This window comes from Caenorhabditis briggsae (genome assembly GCF_000004555.2).
Source record: "Caenorhabditis briggsae complete genome, chrI, whole genome shotgun sequence".
Lineage (NCBI taxonomy): Eukaryota > Metazoa > Nematoda > Chromadorea > Rhabditida > Rhabditidae > Caenorhabditis > Caenorhabditis briggsae.
Window position 1 is genome coordinate 5,445,272 of NC_013489.2, and position 19,738 is coordinate 5,465,009.

Consider the following 19,738-nt stretch of genomic DNA (forward strand, 5'->3'; position numbering starts at 1 on the left):
CTGCCCTCCCTCTCCCTTGCTCTGAATTGTCATCATTCTGATTTGTTTTCTGCCCCTATTTTCAATTGTCTTTATAAGCAACAGACACACTTTTCTTTTTTATAATTTTCCTTATTCCAGAATGTCTTCTGTCTACGATTTTACGGTGAAAAACGCCAATGGTGACGATGTGACACTATCTCAATACAAGTGAGTCCGATTCTTCTTGGACATTTGTTTCAGCTAATAAAATTCCAGAGGAAAAGTGCTCATTATTGTTAATGTGGCATCTCAATGTGGGCTGACAAACAAAAATTATACACAGCTTAAGGAATTGCTCGATGTGTAAGATGTTTCTCAACACTTCCATGGAAACCCAAACTTTTTTCAGCTACAAAAAAGACGGGCTTGAAGTTCTGGCATTCCCCTGTAATCAGTTTGCTGGCCAGGAGCCGTCTTGCGAAGTCGACATTGCTGCTTTCGTCGCAGACAAATTCAAATTTGAGCCAACACTTTTCCAGAAAATTGATGTTAATGGAGACAAGGCATCACCACTATTCACTTTCCTAAAAAATGAGAAAGGCGGATTCATGTTCGATGCAATCAAATGGAATTTCACAAAGTTTTTGGTAGGACGCGATGGAAAGATCATCAAGAGATTGGGACCAACAACTGATCCAAAAGATATGAAAAAGGACATTGAGGCAGCTCTGGGAGAACGAATGTAACTTATTTATCACAATAAAAACGATCAAATAAATATTTGTAACAAAGTAAAGACGAATTGCCAGTATCTCAATTAAAAGACTGGAACAAACTAGCAAAAAAAATTAGCTGAAGAAAATACGATGGAGACGATGTTGTCGACCCTAAAAAATCTTGAACGGGATTAGTAAAATGTTTCTATCACTATTAAACTTACACTCATGTATTTCTCTCTCATTCTGGAGAATGACGCCTTTTCAAGAGCAGCTAAGGCATTTTCTGCAGCCTTCAACTCTGCTGTATGCATGTTCGATGCAGCAGCCGAGGAAAGTCGTTCACCTCTGAAAAGTAGATAATTTCTTTCGGAACTTATTTTTGTAGATATACCTAAAATACACAGCCACTCTGAAAATTCTATTATTTGTTGGTCCTTGAATCCCAAGAAGTCTATATTCTGGCATAGCTGGATTTGGATTTCTCGAGTCTCGAATTGCAAGACACCATTGCTGGAGATGAGATTTCGCATCGTTCCATTTTTCACTATTGATAAAGTGCTGAAAAAAAAACGTTTGGGGATTTATTCTTTATTCAGAAAACGTTACCTTTAATCTAGGACAGAAGACAGTTCTAATGAAACTTCGACAATACTCCAGTCCTTTATCCACGTATAGGGCACCGATGAAAGCTTCGACTAGATCAGCTTTATCTTTCATTTTTAGATCATTTTTTCTATGTGGCGCTTTTATTACAAACTCTTGAAATCCCAGATCATCGCAGACAACAGATTGAGTTTGATTGCTGACTAAACTGGTTCTTAGAAGTGACATGTGACCTTCGTGGTGAAGTGGAAAGTTACGGTAGAGATAATCTGAAATGATCAACTGGAGAACCGAGTCCCCAAGCCATTCGAGCCGTTGATTGTGTCCTTTAGTCAAATCGTTGAATGGAACGTTTCTCCTTGTAAACGCCTTGGCTAGGAGTCGTATATTGTTGAATTCGATTCCAATGATTTGTTCCAGTCTATGAAAATCTGTTAGTGCTGGAGTAATACGCGATAAATCTCGATCTCCAAGTGGATCTTCAATTTTGAGCTCGTGCTCATTAAGATGATCCCACACTTTTTTCATCTCCGGATCCTTTCCATACATTGCTTTCGAGAAAATTGCATCACACGGTGCAATGCCTGAATCCAAGAACACACCCGCCATCAGAGCTTCGAAAGCATTAGCAAGTGCATGTTTCCATTCTGCTTCGTTAATTAGATCTGCTCCGTGAGCAAACTGCAGCATCTCATCGATTCTACAGTTCATTGCCAGTTTAGCTAAATTACGATTCTGCACCAAAGCAGTTCTGTAAGTAGCAAGACCTCCTTCAAAGTGATGATTGAGTATGAAGAAGAGATGGTGAGAAGCAATTAATTCAACAACAGCATCTCCAAGATACTCGAGACGTTCATTGTGCAAGATTGGTTCTCCCCCGGATGTTTCACCGCCCATGATATTGAACAGACTTATGATTCCTGGAAATCACGAATGATTTATTCAGAATGATTTAAAATTTCAAAATCTCACCTTTCTTCTTTTCTCTTCTCTCCTCAGCACCATATTTTTTTCGATACCCACAATTACTTATCATATTCTTCACATGATCAGGTGTTGTTCCATAGTAAGACCTGAACGAAGAATGAATAAGAGCCAACTCCACTATTCTCCGATCGTTGAATTTGTACTCGATGACTTTCTCGAAAACGCTCAGCGAGAAATTATAGCGAATATGATGACTGGCTATAATGGCCATAGCGACATGAGCGACCACATCTGGTTTGAGCCCAGTGTCAATGTAGTCTTTGACTGGTAGTTTTAGTTTCAGCTGCCTTGCTTCTCTGTGCTTGTCTTTCAAAACTATTAACTCGGCTTTTAAATTTTCGTAATGTGGATTTTTGTTTCCAGAATCCTTTTTTTCTTGCTTTAGTCGACTCATTTTCTTCTCAAGAGCGGCAATCTGGGGAAGGAATGGGGAGGCAAAATTTTGGGATCGAATAGTATTCTGAATCAGAAACATCTCCTTGTTTTCTAGATCTCTGGAAAACCAGTCAGCCCTTAACGCGGAAGGCTTCTTCATTGGATTCAGGACTATCGACTGCTTCAACTTTGCAATCGTCCGACCGAAGGCATCATCAGACATCGCACAGTTTTTCTCGACATCTTCTGGACTGAACATATTATTTTTTCCGTGCAGAAGGAAGAAAGCAAGGACTGTTTTAGAAGACCAAATGAAGGTTGTGTTGTTTTCCATTGCTACGAATCGAGGCACGATATGAATCGTTGGACATGAAGCTGTTCCAGGTGGAAGATGTTTCGGGTATAAATCAAAGTCAAGCAATTCAAATATATCATGGAATATGTATTCGAAAATCGAGTTGCAATCTTCTGGGTCGAAACACTGAAAACGTGATCTATGCGAATGTCTATTTTGATATTTAGGAAACTCACTTCAGTAGGCATGAATTCTTCTATTAACTGAAACTCGTAATCGATACTGTATTTAAAGACGGGACGTCTAGTCATACAATCAGGTAATGGAGCATGTGTAACCATAGTGAACCCTTCAAAATGATACTCCATTCCATTGATGAGCATCTGCGTTTTTTGAATCTGCGATTCATTCGGTGCAGGTGTCACATGTAGAGTATAGTAATGTAGATTCGCACGATCACTAAATTTTGAGAGGCATTTGAAAAGGAAATGTATTGGGGGTCTTACTTTTTACTGCATTTCAGAACTTGGTTTTCCCCAGCATAGTATCCATGTTTCAGTCCACGATTACGAATAGGAAAAGGGCATCTACACTCTGGACTATCATTTCCTAGCCCTTTTTCGTTATATGAAATATGGGGATCAATTGCGTTCGGATGATTCCTTTTTCGTTCGATTCCCATTCTCAGCAGTGTATTTTGTCTCTCTTTCTCTTCAACTTTTGTTTGCGAAGAATCTGCTTTTTGAATCTTGTGAGTTCTCTTTTTACGTCTACAACTATCTGGTTCTTCTTCAACATCAGATCCATACTCAGCATCACTTGAAGAATCAGATGACCTGATTTCCGAGTCACTATCTTCCTCGTTCTCTTTCCTTTCTGGAGTTTTACTCCTCATCGAATGAAGAGGATGGTCGATATAAGGCACATCGATTTGAAGACGTCTTTTGGCTTTCAAAGGTTTGATAACTCTAGAGTTGAAGTCTTCGAGAACCCTCTCCGCAGTAGTTCCGACCCGTTCCTAAAAAATTTTTTTTTTCAAGTTTGCAAACCCTTGATACCATCATATACTGTTCCGCATCTTCCGCTTTCACAATATGTCTATTCGAACGTATTAATGATGCAGAATGTGACACAACAACGTCTGGATCCACTAGAAAGTTTCTATGAAAATCAGCGTTTGTTAACGGAGGTGGAGCTCCGAAAACATTAGGCACTTCTGAAGGAAGAGGGATATCTTCTACAGCGGAGGGGTAAGTGGCTGATGTTGAAGGTTGATTATGGAACCTTCGTCCCAATTGCTGAATCATTTCATCTTTACGATCCTGATGTATCTGCTGGAATTTTTTCCGTCGAGATCGCTTGTGTATCTCAGTGAAATCCATTCCTCCTAAAAGCTCTGCTGAATGTGAGCTGTAGTTTTTCTATGTCATTTCAAAAACAACAGTAATTGCGTCGAAATAATTTATCGTGAAGATAAGCAAGCGTTGAGATTACATTTGAGTACATTGGAATTAGGTTTATTTAAAAAGAGAATAGCAGATGAGAGCACTTCAAGCAGAATTTGATGTATTATGCGGTAACTGATGAAACTTGGTTTAATACTCCTCTCCTTCCTCTTCGTTTCCTCCCTCGTTGGAGTCGGCTCCAACCTCTTCGTAGTCCTTCTCGAGGGCGGCTAAGTCTTCACGAGCCTCGGTGAACTCTCCTTCCTCCATTCCTTCTCCGACGTACCAGTGAACGAAGGCGCGCTTGGCATACATGAGATCGAACTTGTAGTCCAATCGGGACCAGGCTTCAGCGATGGCGGTGGTGTTGGAGAGCATGCACACGGCGCGGGGAACCTTAGCGAGATCTCCTCCTGGGACGACGGTTGGTGGCTGATAGTTGATTCCAACCTTGAATCCAGTTGGGCACCAGTCAACGAACTGGATGGTTCTCTTGGTCTTGATAGCAGCAATGGCGGTGTTGACATCCTTTGGAACAACATCTCCTCTGTACAGCAAGCAAACAGCCATGTACTTTCCGTGACGTGGGTCACACTTCACCATTTGGTTCGCTGGCTCGAAGCAGCTATTGGTGATGTCGTTGACGGAGAGTGCCTCGTGGTAAGCCTGAAAAAAGGTTATGCGAAAAAGCCAGTATTTTTCAATGTTACCTTATCAGCGGAGATGAGTGGAGTGTATGCAGCCAATGGGAAATGGATTCTTGGGTATGGAACCAAGTTGGTCTGGAACTCATTCAGATCGACATTGAGCGCTCCATCGAAGCGAAGAGATGCGGTAATAGAAGACACAACTTGAGAAATGATTCTGTTCAAGTTAGTGTAACTTGGTCGATCCACACTGAGATTTCTACGGCAAATGTCATAGATAGCTTCGTTGTCAACCATGAATGCACAATCAGAATGCTCAAGAGTGGTGTGAGTTGTGAGGATAGAGTTGTATGGTTCAACGACAGCGGTAGACACTTGTGGAGCTGGGTAGATGGAGAATTCAAGCTTGGATTTCTTTCCGTAGTCGACTGAGAGTCTTTCCATGAGCAGGGAGGTGAATCCAGATCCAGTTCCTCCTCCGAAAGAATGGAACACGAAGAATCCTTGAAGTCCACTGCAGTTGTCAGCAAGACGTCGAATTCTGTCGAGAACGGTATCAATCAATTCCTTTCCAACGGTATAGTGTCCACGAGCGTAGTTATTAGCAGCATCTTCCTTTCCGGTGATCATCTGCTCTGGGTGGAAAAGTTGCTTGTATGTTCCAGTTCGGATCTCATCTGAAATGTTTCTTCTCGTTAAATGATGCAGTTACTTATTATTTTCTTACCAACAACGGTCGGCTCCAAATCAACGAAAATCGATCGTGGGACGTATCTTCCGTTTCCAGTATCAGAGAAGAACGTGGTGAAGGATTCTCCATCAGCTTGTTGATCAGATGGCATAGTTCCATCAGGCTGGATTCCGTGCTCAAGGCAGTAGAGCTCCCAGCAAGCATTTCCGATTTGGACTCCGGCTTGTCCAACGTGGATAGAGATGACCTCACGCATGTTGAATACAGACCTGAAAACAGACAATGACAATTCCAGCAATAGAAGTGAAATCGTGGTTGACAGAAAATGATTATGCGGTAAAGAGTACAGAAATCCAACAGCGCGGTGACACGGCCACCATCAGTTATAGTCGGGGATTTTATGGTAGATTGGATTCGCCGTTTAATTCAGTTGGGGAAAACTGAATAACAGACCAAAATACGAGAATTCGTTAGACAAATTGGGGAGGGTGTGTGGAACTATAAAATTTATGACTTTCTAACGAAACCTATCCAATTGCACACCCATGACATGCAAGAGACACGCTCTCAAGAGAGTTGCGAAATAGAGGAAAACAAGAGACATTGCGAAAAAAGGCCAATTACGACCAGGGAGCAAGGGCGCTGAGCCCTAGAGGCAGAAGCTATTTATCGACCGAATTGGAGAATGGAAGCAGAAAGGCGAGTAAGAGTAGGGAAGAATTGGTCGACCCAGCATCTCTCTTTCGCAATTAGATATTCTGTCGCGGGTAAAACAGCGCAAATGTGGTATGGAAGACTAAAGAAGACAACAATCGGCTTCTTCTTGCTCGTCACATCTGTCACATTGAAACGACTGACCAGAGAGTGTCAGTGCCACTCGGGTCAGTGAGAGCGATGTTTGTGCGCTCGGCCAAGGACAAAGGCGACCCTTCTAACATAGCCTAGACTACGGTGGTGGCGGAGGCCATCTGGCATTGCGAAATAAGACATGTCTATAGGGTAGATGATACCCGGATTAATGACTATATCCAGGGGTTGAGAGCAAAACGAGAGAAAGACGCGAGACAACGACTAACATAAATTCAGGATGAATGTTTTCGAATACCTAAAGAACCGAACACACGTTAGATGTCTCCAAATACGGTAGACTTTAATCATACTTGCAAAATCAGGGCCCGGCGGGCCCGGGTTTTCCAAATTTGAATTTTTTTTGAAACTTCAGACTTTTAAAAAATTTCTTTTGTGAAAAAAACTATTTTTTATGAACACTTTTATCTTTAAAAGTTTTTTACTTGACAGAAAAATCGTCCATTTTTTCAGTTGGCCCCGAAAAATTTTTTTGAAAAGACAGGAAAAATTTGTTCCTGAAAACCCGGGCCGAGACGAACCCTGGGAATTCTGAAAAAAGCCTGGCCCGTTGCAAGTATGCTTTAATAACGGAAATCTCGTTTTGATTATTGACAACTATATAACGATTTGGTTTCCTTCTAGTATTAAAGGTGGTGTGCGGTGAACATTTTTATTGCTTTATTTTGTGCAGAAATCCATGTAGATTCCCATAAAAACAAATAAAAATTCCTTCATTGAGAAAAACGGCATCGAAAAGTCAAAGTGGGATCCGGTGGCCTAGCGGCCAGGTGTGAGTTTTCTAGGCCAAATGCCGGTAAAAGCGCACGAAATTCGAATTTTTATTGAATTTCAGTGTTTTCTCTGATGTTTTTTAAAGATTTCAAAATTTTTTTGTTAAAGGTGGGGGGACATGAAAAAATAATGTTCTCGAAATTCCGTTCAAAGATTCCGTTCAAAGAGACGCCGCTACCGACTGAGCCACGCGGGCAAAGAGAAAGCGCACGCCCGATTGCATACATAAAGGCGAGGATGACAGCTGTACGCAGAGTGACATTAAGCGTTGTACACCGTGACGGTAGAATGCATACTCTAGCTACAAAAAAACTACGAAAAATCTCCTGTCCCCCCACCTTTAATTTTCTCCCAGCTGTATGAAAAAACCTGACAAAAATCAGAGAAAACACTTAAAATCAATAAAAATTGGAATTTCGCGCGTTTTTACCGGAAGTTGGCCTAGAAAACTCACACCTGGCCGCTAGGCCACCGGATCCCACTTTGACTTTTCGATGCCGTTTTTCTCAATGAAGGAATTTTTTTTGAATTTTTCTTTGTTTTTATGGGAATCGGCGTGGATTTCTGCACCAAATAAAGCAATAAAATTTTTCACCGCACACCACCTTTAACATAGGATCTGGTAAGAAAGTTTGCGTAGACCAACAATTGATTTCACTGGGGGAGGGGCTCGACAAAAATCTTTCGAATTCAATAAGTAGGTTGTTTGCTGATAATGAGGTTTTCTACAAAAATTCAAATTCGAAAGGATATTTAAACAATTCGTTACACATCTTTAGAGGAACACTTAAGATCGATACTAGAAGAAACAATTGTAAGTGAGAAAACGACAACAAAGACTGCGAATGACTTTATCTCATTCTACTGCATTCGTTTGCCGCCACGAATAGCAGAATTTTAACCGCGCGCACCGACTGGTCACAGTGAATTCAAATCTTCAAGCTACGGTATATTTCGCTGTGGAGCGTCTTGTGCGTCGCGGCAAAAGCGTGCAGTGTTTGCCGAGTGTACGCCCGTCGCAGGCTCCGTAAATCGTGCCAAGTGCTTTTTACTCGTTTTTCTATTGTTATTGAAGGACCAATTGATTATTGAAAGAACAATTGATTAAAAAAGAACATCATGCTATAATCATGGTGGTTCCGCTTCATTTCGAACACTTTCTGTGCGCTTTTTTCGGTTTTCGGTAGATAAATGTCAAATTCAAACCTTCAATCAATAAAATTTATCACAACTTCTGTGTTCATGCTTAAAAAATTATGATTTCAGATGGCTCAGCTTGCTAAGACGGCCGTTGCCGCTCTCTCCAAGAAACTTGTTGCCCCAGCTGCCGTGGCCCGTCGTACCTTGGCCACCGAGGCATCACCAGAAGACTACGGATACTACCCGGATCCACTTGAGCACGCCACTGGACGCGAAAAGAAGATGCTTCTTGCTCGTCTTGCTGGAGATGATGTGAGTTTTTTTAAACCTTCAAGATCGGGTTTTCAATTGAAAAACTAACCGAATCTCGCATTTGAGATGCACAACTTTTTTCCCCATGATGTCAAAACTTAGCTAATTGTGAGTCGTCTAATATTCTAAAAAGCATTGCCTTGTTTGGAATTTAGCTGATACTGAACTAATATTCGTCGAAGCTGATCTGAGGGACCGTTTAAAAAATAAGCACACCCACGCTAAACCAAGATGTTTTCTAATTGAGAACCATATTTCAGCGTTACGAGCCAAAGGTCTACTACCGTGCCGAGGCTTCCACCAAGCAGAAGCCAAATTTGGTCCCATCTCACTACGACTTCAGAATCATCGGATGCATGTGTAAGTTTTATTTCGAAAATTTAATGTGATAAATTGAAAATTTAGGCGAGCAAGACTCAGGACATGTCAACTTCATGACTATTGCCAAGGGAGAGCCAAAGAGATGCGAGTGCGGACATTGGTTCAAGGGAGTCGACGCCGACCCAGAATCCATCTAAACAATTTTCGATGTAGAATACTGTTCCGACATATTTTAGAATGCATCAGTAAAAAATAAATCGCTGGTTTGACAACAAACCGCAATGTTTTTTTTTCGTGCACTTTACTAATTTCATGTTTAATTTCAAGTTTCTCACTATTTCTGTGAATTATAAAAATGGGAAAGATCTTCCGGAAAAAAGCAATGAAAAATTGATTTATATTCCTATAGTCCCATTTTTCCTCGTTGAAAATTGGACATTGATCGAAAAAATGTTAACAACAATAACAACAAAACATCGGCTGACTGGGCCGTTGTCGATCTTCGTTAAATCGAACTGATAACGTTTTTTGAGTCGGGGCGTCTCGCTCTCATTCTGTTATTGGTTGTTTCGATCACGTGCCGGTATTGCCTGGCACATCTGGTATCAGTCGTTGTTGATTGACGGTTTTCCGTTCTTTAGGTTTTTTTGAGGTGATCTAAAACATTCTAGCTTCGTTTCTCAATACTCCACAGGATGCTAAGAAATTCATCGTGACCCATTTTCATTTCAAATAAAATTGACCCTGACAAATACTGCCCAGAACGAGTTTCTATACTGTTCTCGCCAGAAACTTGAACTTTTGCCCAATTCGATACTGACACCATTCCAAATAACTTTTTTTGCTTCCTCACTCGTTTCAATTCTCACTTTTTAAGGGTCAGAGTCTACTGATAACATATTAGTGGTGTGTCGTTTCTGTGGAAACTCGTGCCATTTCTTATAGTTAATTATCTTCAGAAAGAGATCATAAATTGTTTGAAACAGAAAGGGGTTCCTCTTCATCTCTTCTCCATTAGTAGTGGGATAGAAAAACATTGAAGGTTTTACTGGTCGACCACTTGGCAGAATCATTTGCAGAAAACGAGTGACCTTTCCCCCGGGAGAAGTAAATGATAAACACAGCATGCCGCCTTGTCAAGCCAAAAGTCTGCCCCCCCCCCCGACCTTCTCATTTTTCTTTGTCGTCTAAAATATCAGCAAAAAAGTGGAAGGACAATTTGGAAACCAGTAGCAACTCTCGTTTCCTCCTGCCGTATTTCTTTTCCCTTCTCAGTGACGGCCTTCTCGCTGGCGTGTGTGCGCATCTTTCCGCCTCTTTCTCGTCAAAATCAATATTCTCTGTGTGTTTAAAAGAGTATACGAAGAGCCAGAGAGGTTAGAGAGCTCTCTTGCGACTGCTTGTTTTTTTTCAACTCCTGGAATTTCATTCGTTAGAGAAGTAAACTTTATTGCTGCCTGCCCATCGTCTATAATCACTCCCAAGTCTGATTCATGACACACTCGCAATCATTCTAATTAAGGTGTAGCCGTAATGAAGCTTGATTCTCTTATTCTAACCGCTCATGTGACGTCAACTTGACAATTTGTTTTTCATTTTCTTGACTATCGCCAATTCCCAAAAATGAGAGACCCAGATCAGCAGACGAACCTTTCTTTTTTCTCTAACTATTCTCTTACTTCTTCCTTCTTTTTCACCATTTTTGAAAACGGAAATCTCAGATAATCGGTGCTTAGGGGATGCTGCTATGCGGTCGATGTTTTCCAATTCACCTCTATTATATTGAGACTTTCAAAAAATTTCCTTTTTTCAACGCGAATTAGATGTTCTCGAGTTTCTGCCAAGTTTCTTGTTTACGGAAGCCTCTTGGAATGACTCCGGCTGATAGTTCATTTATATTGTTCATTATTATATTTCCCAGCTGACGTCATTGGAGTCTTTCTTAGAAATATCTAGGTCTGTGTCTTCGTTTGTATATTCTAATCTCATCGGAAGTACGTTATAAAGCTATTCATCTTGTGCCAGATAGGAAATAATTGGAAAGCGAAAGTTGTACCAAAGAGTCAGAATACGGGATTGGTTTTATGTGCAACGAAAGTTTACGAGCATTCTTCTGCTGTTTTTTACTGACCTTTGAACGACTCCCATTCTTCTTTTGTTTCTCGCTGTTTCTCACCGACGGTGTTTTTTTCAGGACGTAAAGTAAATGTTCTCTAACGCGAATACCGTAGTTGAGCGCGCTGAGTATCGACGCGCATGCATTAGACTGAACATATGTCCTCCCACACCTTATTGTTTTCTGCTCCATCGTAAAAAAAACTTATCCAGAAATCAATTTGATAGTTTCATTTCAGAGCGATGAACAGGGGCAACCCGCAAGCTCTTCGTCATCCTCAGGTGCCCCTGGGGATCGCAAATATAATCGGTCGATCCACATTCCCATCGGTAGAAGGGTACCTGGCGCTGTCACTCTGTGTCGCTTTCATCGCCTCAGCTTCAGTATTTACCCACTTTCACTCCCAGCCTGAAATCAAAAGGCTGTTGGAGGAAGAACTTCGAAACAACACTCGACTCACAACGGCATTTGGTATAAATATTGATACGATAGCTGGAAGCACAGTATTTCAAATGGCTCATTATATTTTAACGGATACTACACTGATCTGGGTGAGTACGGTTTACTGTTTTCATTCAAATATAAAATGTTTTCAGGTTGCAATAAACTCGTATTTCGCAATTCTAGCAATGTGCACGAAGCTAATAATCAAATTAACCTTCAAGGAGTTGTCTCGACAAGAGGAAGTCGCTGCCCGTCAGGCGTTCCTCTCTTACATTCTTCTCACGTGAGTCGAAAGAATAATTTGTTTCGAGAAGCACCTAATCTAATTCATTTAGAATCGTATACTTGTCAGTTGTGACTGGACCACAAAAAGGGCACCGGGTGATGCCGTGGATGATCTGGGGAGGTGTTTGTGGTTTTCTCTCGCATCTGCAGTTTGTGACTTGTCAGAGACTAAAATATGTATGTTTGGATATCCCGTGTCGAAGTTCACAGCTAATGCACAATTTCAGACTTCACCCTCATGTGATCGTGGAAGCCAAAGAGTCTCGTTCATCTCACTCTTTCTATTCTTCGTTTCAATTGCCATGACATTCATGGTTTCTCGATTTCAACAACACTTGGAATGGCAACCAGCAGTTCTTCTGTATTTCGATGTAAGTTAGTTTGCAACTGTTTGAGTAGTAAAATAACTTTTCAGTGCCTTCTCGCTGTTTTCCGATCTACTTACATTCTCTTCCGATGCATCTCTTCGTCTCGCGTATTCTCTTTCAATCCTGATTCAGTTCGTCACTTCAACTACTGGCTCGAGCTTGCCACCAATTTCGCTTGTGAGCTTCTCCAATTTCTGAGCTATGCTCAACTTTTCGTCTTCGCACCTGGACTCAACTTGACGAGCATCTTCTTCTTGTATCACATGAAACTCACCTACAATTGCATGAGAGAGCAGCTGGGTCGACATCGTACACATAAGAAAATCTTCGAGCACATCGAGAGCGCCTATCCAAGTGTAAAAGCTGCCAATTCTGACGATAGGTGCATTGTGTGTTGGGAGTTGCTTGGAACTTCAAGACGTCTTCCATGTTCTCATCAGTTCCACGACTGGTGTCTCATGTGGTGGCTTGCTCAGGATTCTTCGTGTCCAACATGTAGATATGTGATACCCTCCCCACAGGAAGAAGCCAGCAGAACAGATTCTGGTAACGGGAACACAATGTTCCGTTTCAACGGCAGGACGTTTGGATTTTTCACACTCCCCTCGTTCACAGTGGAAGTTGGCTCAAGTTTTGGGAATATCTTCGGAAGAGCTGCTGAGCCAACGCAAGAGCAACTTCAGTCCATGTTGGAAACAGTTCTAGAAATGTTCCCTCAAATGTCACCAGAGACGATATTAGCAGATCTGAGACAGTCAGGATCAGCTCAATCGACTATTGAGAATATTCTAGAAGGTCGCATGGGCCTAAACGCCTCACTCATACCGGGCGTGCTGGATGAGGATTTATCTGATGACGTGAGTGTTTAACAGGAGAACAATGAAATTATATACATCTCATATTTTCAGACTGATAATGAATTGGAATATGAGGAACATGTGGAAGTCGTCCAAGAACCAGATAGAACTCGCCAAAGAACTTGGACAAAGTTAAGTTCATCTTCTGGTGAAGCAGAGCTCTCTTACTATGAAATTCAAAGAGCGAACATGATCGAAACTTATCGACGCAAATATTTGGCTTCTGACAAAGCTGCTGATTTGCGAGCGATGGGAATCACCGAATAACTTTTTTTCATCTTTAGGTTTTCTCTTGTAAAGCTGCCACATATTTTTCGTGGTATTGTAAGTAGACTTTGTTGTATATTTTGTAACCAATAGATGATATTCTCTAAGATTTTCATCTTTCCTTTCATAGCATAGTCCTAATTCTCTTTCATGACCCTTCTCTCCATTGTTACGTATGGGTATCACCATCATCCAACCAATCTTTTTTTTTCTTCTGTACCCTTTATCGAGGTTCTGAACCTCGCCTGTTGTCGTGTTTTCACAGAAATCTCGTCCAATTCTAATCTTTACCCTGTTCCTTCCCGGTATTACTGTATATTTTTTCCCGATTCTCTGGCAATTACTCTTTGACTACACCACTCTTTGACTACACCTACTCTTTGACCCCACATTCTCTTTGACTACACTTTTTTGTTTTATAGTACTTTTTGACTGAATTTATTGGAGTTTCCGATTTTTGTCTCAAATTGTAGGCTTAGGCTAAAACACCAGTTTTCCGGTAACCGTTTCAGCCTAAGCCTTTGATTTTTACAGAAAATAGTAAAATTTTGGAAATCTCAGCGAAAAAAAGTGAGAATTTTGCTGATTTTCGCGAATTTCAGTACTTTTTTCACTGTGATGTATTTTTGGAATTGTCAGTTTTTTGTTTAAAATTATAGGCTTAGGCTCAAATTCTTCTTATATTTTGTAAGAACGCCCACAAAAACTGCAGAAAATTTTAAAATTTTAAAAAGTGTAGTCAAAGAGACTTTGTAGTCAAAGAGACAAGTGTAGTCAAAGAGATAAATGTAGTCAAAGAGACTTTGTAGTCAAAGAGTGGTGTAGTCAAAGAGTAATTGCCCGATTCTCTTCTGTCAGAATGAAGGCATTAGCTTAGAGTATTTACAAAAACTCATCGAGAAACAACAAATAATAGAGCAACAGAATGGAAATGAATGAATCCGAAGTGTGAGGAATTCTATATATTTCAGCTGTGGAGCTCGTTCACAGCTCCGTCGCCTAATTTGATACGAATTCCGATTTCAACGAGAATTTTTTCATTGGGAACATTTTAAAACATGACGATTTTTCAGATTTTACTCAACCCAGATGAGTCCAATCTTTTCAGTGCCAGCGGGATTTCGTTAAAACAATCTTTGACTTTAGGTCATCCGTGTTCACTCGTCTCAACACGTGGAACGAAGGTTGTGGCCGATTTTCTCGAGAAGAACCAAATGAAGATCGCTCCAATTCACCTCACGTTCGAACCACACTTGAATAGCATCGAAGGCCTAACAAGGTGAGATGATCAAAATCTATTTTGAAGCAATTCACTCTAACCTTTCTAGAATTATCCTGTAAATAATAATTTACCGAAAATTAGGTCGTGATTTAGAAAAACTTATGTCGTGACCTAGAAAAAATGAGGTCGTGAAATAGAAAAATTAGGACGTGACCTAGAATAATTAGGTCGTGATCTAGAAAACTTATGTCGTGACCTAGAAAAAATGAGGTCGTGAAATAGAAAAATTAGGACGTGACCTAGAAAAATTAGGTCGTGATCTAGAAAACTTATGTCGTGACCTAGAAAAAATGAGGTCGTGACATAGAAAAATTAGGTCATGATCTAGAAAACTTATGTCGTGACCTAGAAAAAATGAGGTCGTGACATAGAAAAATTAGGTCGTGAAATAGAAAAATTAGGTCATGATCTAGAAAACTTATGTCGTAACATAGAAAAAATGAGGTCGTGACATAGAAAAATTAGGTCATTACCTAGAAAAATAGCAGACGAGCTCTAGCAGACGAGCTAAAATAGCAGATGAGTAAATAGCTGATAATATCAAAGCAGATGCCCGGACTATAGGCCCAAAAATTCTAGTAAACGAGACTGAAATCGGGGAATTTCTAGAACATGAGGCAATTCTAGCAAGTGAGACTCTAGCAAATGATATTCGAATGAGTAGTTGCTAAAAGTGGGAGGTGCCGAACTCGCCAGCGTTCCACAATTTTCTGCACTTTTTGTTGCTCTAGCAGTTCCCCACTGTCCGCCCACTCCAGACAATCTCTCTCCCTCTCTCTCTCTCTCACTATCAGATGAGCATATAAAAAAACAGAAACAAGAAATAGCAATTCAAGGTTCATGCAATAAATAGATGAAAATAAATATACTTTACAGACATCCAAATTAGAAAGATTGTAGAAATCACAACAAGCTATTGTCATCTTCGAAACGAATGACGCCAGCAAACGGTGCTGACGAGGATATCGTGAAGCCGGATGACACATCTGGGATCTCGTCGTATAGTGGATTACCATACGATGACTGAAACATGGCAAACTGTTGAAATGCTGAACTATCCGTTTTTTCATGAATTGCTTACCGGTGATGTCTGCATGCGAACTCTTCTCTCGGCAGTTGTCTCATCAGTAACAAAGTTTACGTTTGTTGCCGAATGACATCCGTCTTTTGGTGATGAGCTTGATGGTCTGTCGGTTACTTTTCTCAGCTTATCGACAAATGGAGCAGCAGCATCTTCCGCCTTTCTAGCCATGTTATCCACGTGGACGCGAGCAGTGGAGATCACATCGTTGGTCAATTCTCTTTGAGCAAACCAGAAGAACGCAGAGCATCCTATCACCACAAGAATAAGAAGAGAGATAAGCACCAGAGCAATGATTCCGGCAGGTGTTCCCGCTTCTTCCAATGCTGCGAGCATTTCTGGGTTCAACCGTTCACAAAATTCGCCGTCGTATGGTTCTTCGCAATCACAAACGATACGATGAGTCCTTCCGTGCTCGTTTTGTAGTTCGCGGCACATTCCTCCGTTCATGCATGCCACACCTGCTTCACAGTATTCCGCCATCAACGCAGCGCCGATGTGTGATAGGTTTTCAAGTTTATTCTTCTCCTCATTTGTCGTGGGTGGGACGCATGAGTTGTCGAAAATTGAATATCCATAACCATCTGGACACACGCATTTGGCGGTGGTGATCAAATCAGTCTTTGGTACAATGATGCAGAGCCAAGGGCATTCCAACTCCAGACATGGATTTGTTGGAGGACCAGTTTGGTAAAGCGAGTGGTTGATAGCAAGACCATATGGGAAACGGTTGAACGAGTGAATGACGTGTGCACTTGAATGGTGATGGGACAGCTCTTGAACTTTCAAAGTCTCACTTCCCCTAAAAAAGTGAACAGTAAAATTAGCAGTTTGCTTTTGATTCTTACCAATCAGACCAGTAAAGGTATCCGTTGAAATAAGCCATATCGAATGGATGATGCACTCCTTCTGAGACAACGACTCGTCGTTCTTTGGTATCGATATTAACACGCTCGATCAATCGACGTTCAACATCCCCAAAATAAACGTCCTGGCGGATGTAGTCAATGGCAAGAGCCGACGGAGATTCAAGTTTGTTGTCGACAAGAACACGAACCTGTAAATTTTTGATTCGACAAGATATATTTCTACTGATATGAATCATACCTGAGAACCATCCATATTTGCCATCATGACACGATGAAGTTTTTGGAAGGACTCTAGCCAGACGATGATTCCGCGCATTGGATGAACCACGAGACCACGATATGTTTGTCCTTGTGTTTGACCCTCAATGACTCTGCGGCAGAACATTCCGTTCATTGTGCACACCGATACGCCGACGCTTGGTGACGGATCTGAAGAATGCATATTCTCAAAATTTCCTTTTACCTCGATTTACATTTTTGTGTGAAGAACAGGTTACCACCGATCCAGTCAACAGCAACGTTTCCTACTCCGATAATGTTTTCACGAAGAACTCTGAGCAAGCCGTTTTCAGACATCGCCAATTCTCCGGTTGGTTCACCTTGGTCGTCAGAAATCGCCATGAACATTTTATTGTTACGGTGCATGAAGTCGATTGACTTGATGTTCCCATGTCCTGAGTGTTTTTGGATGGAAGCGTAGTTAGAACCATCATGGAAATCAGCTAAAGGCATTTGCCGAACCTCTCCTCCGAGACTAATGAAAAGGTATCCCTCGGAAGTAGTCGAGGTCTCATACTTGCAAGAGTGACCATCGTCTTCTAGTTCATATCCATTGGCACACTTGCAAACGTACGAACCAAGTCTATCTTCACAGAAGTGCTGGCAAATGTGTCCGAATGTGGCGCATTCGTCTTCGTCTTCGCACGTAACTCCGTCATCTGCGAGTTTGTATCCTTCTTGACATATACATCTGGCTCCACGTGGAGTGTTCATGCAGGTATGATCACAACGCGTTCTAGCACATTCGGAGCAATGGCGAGATTCGTCGTCTCCAAACGGACATTCTTTGATTCCATTGCAGGTCGAGTTCATTGGAAGGCACACAACCATCTCGGTTCCTTTAGTTTCACAGGCGAACTTGCCAGCAGCTGAGCAAGAATGCATGTGATCAGCTTGTCCAGAAAGGAATTGTTCCTCATTTGGAGCATTGAGTTCACAATTGAGCTCGTCGGATTTATCATCGCAATCTGCATCGCCGTCACAGAGGAAACTGTTTGGAATACAAACGTCACCACTGAAGCACATCGTATAGCCAGTGCGGCATTCGTCTTTCTGAAAATAGATTACCGATAGTTGAAATGTTACGAAATTCAGCTTACTCGTATTCATCATTAGTGAAAAGCGTAGGATCAGCCAATGGACTATCGGTGTGAACCGGCAGCATCTGGATTCCAATAATGTTTGGTCTCGTGCAGTTGACTTCATCATCGCCCCCCGTGCAGTCAGCATGTCCATCACAAATAAGATCAGCCTGAATACACTGTCCAGAACGACACCGCATCCTTGGTGGATGGCATTCTGGTCCATTATGGCCCACAAAGGTGTTTGGGAACGGTGAAGGCGCGACACGATCGGAACGAGATCTACGAGAATTGTATTCACAGTGGAGTTCGTCACTTCCATCACGACAGTCGTCTTCTCCGTCACACTTGAACTCGCCACCCACACACACCGTGTTTTTGCATAGCATGAATCCCTTTCCACAGTGATGAGCGTATGTACATCCCAACTCGTCCTTTCCATTGTCACAATCCGCTATGTTGTCGCACTGCCACTCTGCAGGTATACACCGAAGGCTTCCGCTCCCGCAATCGAATTCCTTTTCCAGATCGCATGTTGTGTTAGTGACAGGAGCTTGAGTTGTGTTCTGAAAAAAAAATAGAATAATCAAAAAATGTTAAAAATATATCAATTTACCTTGATTAGTAGGTAAGTGAATAGAGTGAGAAACCAAGCAGTACGCATGGCTCTCTTGGTGATAAAGTAATTACGAAAATGAATGAAAATTGGCATCTGTAGCTAAATTCGCGGTTAAAAATCGAGGCGAATGGAGTTCCCGCCATAGTGCGAAAGGCGCGGGGCTTGAATTGGGCAGTGGCATCGCAACGGTTTTGCAATCATACGGTACACAAAGTTTTTTGCAACAAGTATTTGTGAATTATTCTGGAAAAAATCGGAAAAATAAGCAAAAGATGCAAACACAGTGAGATGAAACAAGAAGAGAATACAAATATTTTTTTCTGCAAAAAAAACTGAATAAAATGAAGGATAAAACTGATAGAAGCATCCTGGAAGTTTTCACATTCTCCAGGGACGGGGGAGGAGGAGTCAATACAACACATTGCACACGCACATGAAGAAATCGCACAAAACAATTTAACCTAATGGAAGATAGCTCACCAGCGACTTTCACTTTTAACGCCTACTTCTAACAAAAGCATACTTGTCAAATTCTGGGCCTGAGGAAATTTTCAAGGCCCGGGCCCGGCCCGGAAGGCCCAGTATCAAAAATTCTGTATTTTTGAGCCAAATTTTGAGCTCTAAAAATAATTTTCTCCATTTTTTTTGTTTTTTTTTTGGATTGTTTGTCTGTTTGATCTAATAAGATCGAAAAAACTCGAAAAAAATTTTTTGATAGAAAAAAATCACATAAGGGTCCCCCCCCTTATGTGTTTTTTGAAAATTTCAAAACTTGTGAAATGACGGGCCCGCCGGAAAGCNANCAATTGAATATGATCTGGCACCTCATAAGGCATACAATCCACGTCAGTCTGAATGGCTTCTTGAGAAAGACAAGAAGTACAGGTATGGGTTCAAAATCAAATATCAACAGCCGGAGCCTTCTGAATTTCAGAGTCCGCGGCTCTCGTAATATCATTCACTCGAAAAGCACCTCGGATCTCAGTTTGCCTCCACTGACTCGCCGTACTTTTACCGTTCCTACGGATACTATGCGGTATTTTCTTTGATTT

The 19,738-nt window shown here is 41.4% G+C and overlaps 6 protein-coding genes across 6 annotated transcripts; 3 read left to right on the forward strand and 3 right to left on the reverse strand.

Moving 5' to 3' along the window:
- Nucleotides 1-121: 121 nt before the first annotated feature.
- CBG03799 lies at nucleotides 122-707 on the forward strand (the record flags this gene model as incomplete). The annotated part of the gene is made up of 3 exons (XM_002639195.1): nucleotides 122-189; nucleotides 238-324; nucleotides 371-707. The coding sequence occupies 3 exons, from the start codon at nucleotides 122-124 to the stop codon at nucleotides 705-707; spliced, it is 492 nt and encodes a 163-aa protein (XP_002639241.1).
- A 102-nt stretch (nucleotides 708-809) lies between these two features.
- On the reverse strand, nucleotides 810-4,322 carry Cbr-drsh-1 (the record flags this gene model as incomplete). Its single annotated transcript, XM_002639194.1, has 8 exons — nucleotides 810-848; nucleotides 902-1,025; nucleotides 1,072-1,238; nucleotides 1,287-2,203; nucleotides 2,256-3,126; nucleotides 3,177-3,399; nucleotides 3,447-3,958; nucleotides 3,990-4,322. 8 exons carry the CDS (start codon nucleotides 4,320-4,322, stop codon nucleotides 810-812), a joined length of 3,186 nt encoding a protein of 1,061 aa, XP_002639240.1.
- Nucleotides 4,323-4,535: 213 nt separating this feature from the next.
- Cbr-tba-1 lies at nucleotides 4,536-5,979 on the reverse strand (the record flags this gene model as incomplete). Its single annotated transcript, XM_002639193.1, has 3 exons — nucleotides 4,536-5,051; nucleotides 5,096-5,709; nucleotides 5,760-5,979. The coding sequence occupies 3 exons, from the start codon at nucleotides 5,977-5,979 to the stop codon at nucleotides 4,536-4,538; spliced, it is 1,350 nt and encodes a 449-aa protein (XP_002639239.1).
- A 2,651-nt stretch (nucleotides 5,980-8,630) lies between these two features.
- Cbr-cco-1 lies at nucleotides 8,631-9,334 on the forward strand (the record flags this gene model as incomplete). The annotated part of the gene is made up of 3 exons (XM_002639192.1): nucleotides 8,631-8,816; nucleotides 9,077-9,176; nucleotides 9,222-9,334. The coding sequence occupies 3 exons, from the start codon at nucleotides 8,631-8,633 to the stop codon at nucleotides 9,332-9,334; spliced, it is 399 nt and encodes a 132-aa protein (XP_002639238.1).
- A 2,161-nt stretch (nucleotides 9,335-11,495) lies between these two features.
- On the forward strand, nucleotides 11,496-13,474 carry Cbr-hrdl-1 (the record flags this gene model as incomplete). Its single annotated transcript, XM_002639191.1, has 6 exons — nucleotides 11,496-11,804; nucleotides 11,850-11,980; nucleotides 12,033-12,159; nucleotides 12,210-12,353; nucleotides 12,398-13,207; nucleotides 13,259-13,474. 6 exons carry the CDS (start codon nucleotides 11,496-11,498, stop codon nucleotides 13,472-13,474), a joined length of 1,737 nt encoding a protein of 578 aa, XP_002639237.1.
- Nucleotides 13,475-15,659: 2,185 nt separating this feature from the next.
- Nucleotides 15,660-18,779, reverse strand: Cbr-rme-2 (the record flags this gene model as incomplete). The annotated part of the gene is made up of 7 exons (XM_045235304.1): nucleotides 15,660-15,779; nucleotides 15,838-16,639; nucleotides 16,686-16,894; nucleotides 16,945-17,135; nucleotides 17,180-18,038; nucleotides 18,121-18,633; nucleotides 18,684-18,779. 7 exons carry the CDS (start codon nucleotides 18,777-18,779, stop codon nucleotides 15,660-15,662), a joined length of 2,790 nt encoding a protein of 929 aa, XP_045092484.1.
- Nucleotides 18,780-19,738: the final 959 nt, after the last annotated feature.